Below are 3,649 nucleotides of genomic sequence, written 5' to 3'. Positions count from 1 at the left end.
AATCAGGCGAAGTTAGGCTTTAAAACAATCACCACAACCTTCGTCTCTTCGCAGCACCCACCATAAAAGCCGTCAACCCTTGGGGCACTGCTGGGGGAAATAACTTTTGGAAGAAACCACCTGGAGCAGGGCGTTGATGCCGACCCGTGTCGCTGCTCCACCCAAGGAGCCAACGGTGGGGGACAGCCCGCAGCATCCCCCAGCTCCTCGGGTTTGCTACGCTGGAATGACTAATAAAACGAACAAGCCCATAGAGGAGCAGAGCAGGCTCTCTTTGCCCAAAATACTGCCTGTGACAGCAGCAAACCAGCATTTCAGGGGGAGGAGAGGTCATTCTCAACCTAAGAACTGCCAGAATCTGGGTTATAACCAAAAATATCAGTTCTAATAGCGCCTTTTTTTAGAGCATCAATTACCGTAACGACCTTTCTGCTTATACACAACTTCCAGACTTTGTCTTGGCCTCTGAGATGTTCCCTGGTAACATCTCCACTGGCTAACTTGGCTGCAGCTCGCTCATAGCTGAAATACGGATGTCAGCATAGCTGATTGAGGAAGACTCAGCCTCAAGGATACAGTACCACCCTTTGGTGACACTCTTCTTCAGACAGGTGCTGGCACGCCAAATTATTTGCCACAGGGCTGGGCTGACGCTCCACCCGTCCAGATAACCCGGGAAGAAGCAAGTTTGTGCCTGCACCTACCTCCTGGTGTAGGTTTGGGGCATCTGCCTCCAACATGCTTTCAATAAGCTCCTCTGTAGCACCAACGTGCACAATAATGTTATAAAGCAGAGGGAAGGTCTGGCCTCATTAGCAGGCTTGACCATCCCTAATTAACAGGCCAAAGAAGAAATCTTCTATCTCCAAAAGAGGCAGCAAGTTTACTTAGGCCTGATGTAAAAAGCTGTGTGCGTTTATTCATCTTCCTTACAGCTTATTTAACTGCTTCATGGAAACAATTAATTCAAACAGGGAATAAATATGAAGCCGCAGACTGTGGTGAGCTGTTGGCCGCTGACTCGGGCTAACATGATTACTAATACGATTTTACACTTTAAGTCAATAATCTCTGTGTAGAAGCAGCTAAACAAACAGAGAAATTAAGTGACGAAACATGCAACGGTAATAACACGGAGCCAACGTAGGAGCTCCCTCGGCTCCCGCGTCCCAACCAGCTGCATTCAAGGGATGGAAGAATTACCTGGATGTCACGGGGCGCCTCGTCTTCCAGTTGGGAACAGGGCTGCTGAAGGACGATAAGGCTGGAGACACCACATTCTTCTTCACTATCCTGTAGCGCGTCTTTATCACCTTGTTGGCTGGGGGGCTCCTTACGAAGTGCAAGTTGGCTCCTACAAGAAACCAAATGGAAAAAGGGGCTTGAAATTCAGGTGTGCATGGGACAGAAGGGAACTCACCAACGTAGGTCCTACAGCCAACTCTTTTGCACCTGCAAAAGGGGCAGAAGACCCCTGGGGTGCGTCAGGCATGGGACCACCATGGTCGATGGTAACAAAAAGGCTCTGATGGGCTTGGGGGTGTTTGGCTTCACCAGCCCGGCAGCAAAACTCTACCAGGTGAATCATGCATTCACCAACAATACCTTGATCCCCAACATCTACATTGGAAACAGATTTACGCATTTAATCATTCCCGTTTTCATCATATTTTGCAGGATGATCTACACATCAGTTTATTCTGCTGAATGTTTCATGCAATTAACAGTTATATGCTTGACTCTGGTTTTCCTCCACTTGATAGCTAGCAGTTTTTTTCACAGCTTTAAGGAATGCATCTAATTGCCCGACTTTTATAACATACAGCCATAACTGCCCAGATAATTAAAGCTGACACTACATGCTGAGACTAAGTCTTCTGGTTTTATAACTGATTTAAAGGGACGGCTGTTTTTCTTGGAGATACTCTAATTAAAATTATTGCAAGGTTGAGAGGGGAAAAGCCGAATCATTATTTCCCCTGAAAATGTTGTACCTGTCCCCATGTTTGTCTCTGCGAGAGAAGGGAGAAGAGCATTGCTTCCCAGGTAAACTGGAAATCCCAGGATGCTGGATCTGTGTCTAAACAAGAAAATCAGGGAAATGCATTTTAGAGCCAATCTCGTTCCCTAGAATGGAGGGAGCAGCTTCCCCATCTCCCTGCAGCAGTGGTAATGGCAGTCCGTGGCCTTACAGCTTAATATGTGCATTCCCAAACAAGCCGGCGACTCGCGTTGAGTTTGGGAGGGATCAGGCAGCCTGCAGCATGAATTTCCACTCCCAAACTCAGCCAGAGAGTTACAACTTCTGCTGGGGGGGAGGAGAAAAGCAGGCTCTGCCACGACAGAAAAACCACTGGAATTTTTCATAATAAAGATTATGATCGAAACGCTCCTCGATACTATACTGTAAGATATACAGTATATATCCGAGGCCAACTGTATGAGATTCAACAAGGCCAAGTGCCGGGTCCTGCACTTCGGCCACAACAACCCCATGCAGCGCTACAGGCTGGGGGAAGAGTGGCTGGAAAGCTGCCTGTCGGAAAAGGACCTGGGGGTGTTGCTCGACAGCCAGCTGAACATGAGCCGGCAGTGTGCCCAGGCGGCCAAGTCTTTACTGAAAGAGTGGTTAAACATTGGAACAGGCTGCCCAGGGAAGTGGTTCAGTCACCATCCCTGGAAGTATTTAAAAGACGGGTAGATGAGGCGCTTAGGGACATGGTTTAGTGGGCATGGTGGTGTTGGGTTGATGGTTGGACTCGATGATCTTGGAGGTCTCTTCCAACCTTAATGATTCTATGATTCTATGATTCTAAGATAAATGATCACCGAGCAAGGAGCGTATGGAGGGATTCACAGCCTTCAACGCCACCTATAAAGCCCCAAGTACGCTCACACCACCGTGCTAAATAATCCCTTTTATATGGCCGCAATAAAATTTGGAAGGCGTTTGGGCCAGCTCTAACTTGGCACTGCACTTGCCCACGCCACAGCGTATGGGACCTCCCTGTTTGCACCATGCATGAAGCCAGATCCTCACACCAACGTGTTATTTTAAGAGAGATTCTTTTACATCCCTCTGAACCCTACATGGGACCCCTGCTTAATGAATGCGTCAAAATAATGCCTGCACGCAAATTATTTTCTGCGGCGTCGCAGTAAGCAGCACACTTTTGATGATGCTTTCAAGACTGGCACGCTGCTGTTAACCAGCGAGCATCTATAAAACCAGCAGTGCTACAAAGTGCGCTCCAAGTAAGGGTGCATAAGTCAACCGGTAAATGCTGAACAAAATGAAAAGCCAGGAAGTTAACGCCAGTAACTTAAAGAGTTTCTGGTGATTTGGAATAACAATTAAAAGAAAAGGAAATAAAATAAAACCAGATGTTTTGTGGGCTGTCCTGGTTTCGGCAGGGATAGAGTTAATTTCCTTCCTAGTAGCTGGTACAGTGCTGTGTTTTGGATTTAGGGTGAGAACAATGTTGATAACGCACCGATGTTTTAGTTGTTGCTGAGCAGTGCTTACACTAGTCAAGGACTTTTCAGCTTCCCGTGCTCTACCGACTGAGCAGGCTGGAGGTGCACATGAAGCTGGGAGGGGGCACAGCCAGGACAGCTGACCCCAACTGGCCAAAGGGACATTCCATAC

General features: G+C 47.6%; 1 protein-coding gene across 1 annotated transcript in view; it reads right to left on the bottom strand.

Moving 5' to 3' along the window:
* ZC3H3 (zinc finger CCCH-type containing 3) overlaps window positions 1-3,649 on the bottom strand; it is a 204,501-nt gene that overhangs the window by 120,620 nt on the left and 80,232 nt on the right. Inside the window, 1 exon segment of the mRNA XM_009334823.1 lies at window positions 1,204-1,354. Within this exon segment, the coding sequence (XP_009333098.1) occupies window positions 1,204-1,354 (151 nt within the window).

The sequence above is a fragment of the Pygoscelis adeliae genome, unplaced genomic scaffold (assembly GCF_000699105.1).
Source record: "Pygoscelis adeliae isolate BGI_AS28 unplaced genomic scaffold, ASM69910v1 Scaffold340, whole genome shotgun sequence".
NCBI lineage: Eukaryota > Metazoa > Chordata > Aves > Sphenisciformes > Spheniscidae > Pygoscelis > Pygoscelis adeliae.
Note: the sequence above shows the minus strand (reverse complement) of the source record. Positions and strands in the feature narration are given on the sequence as shown.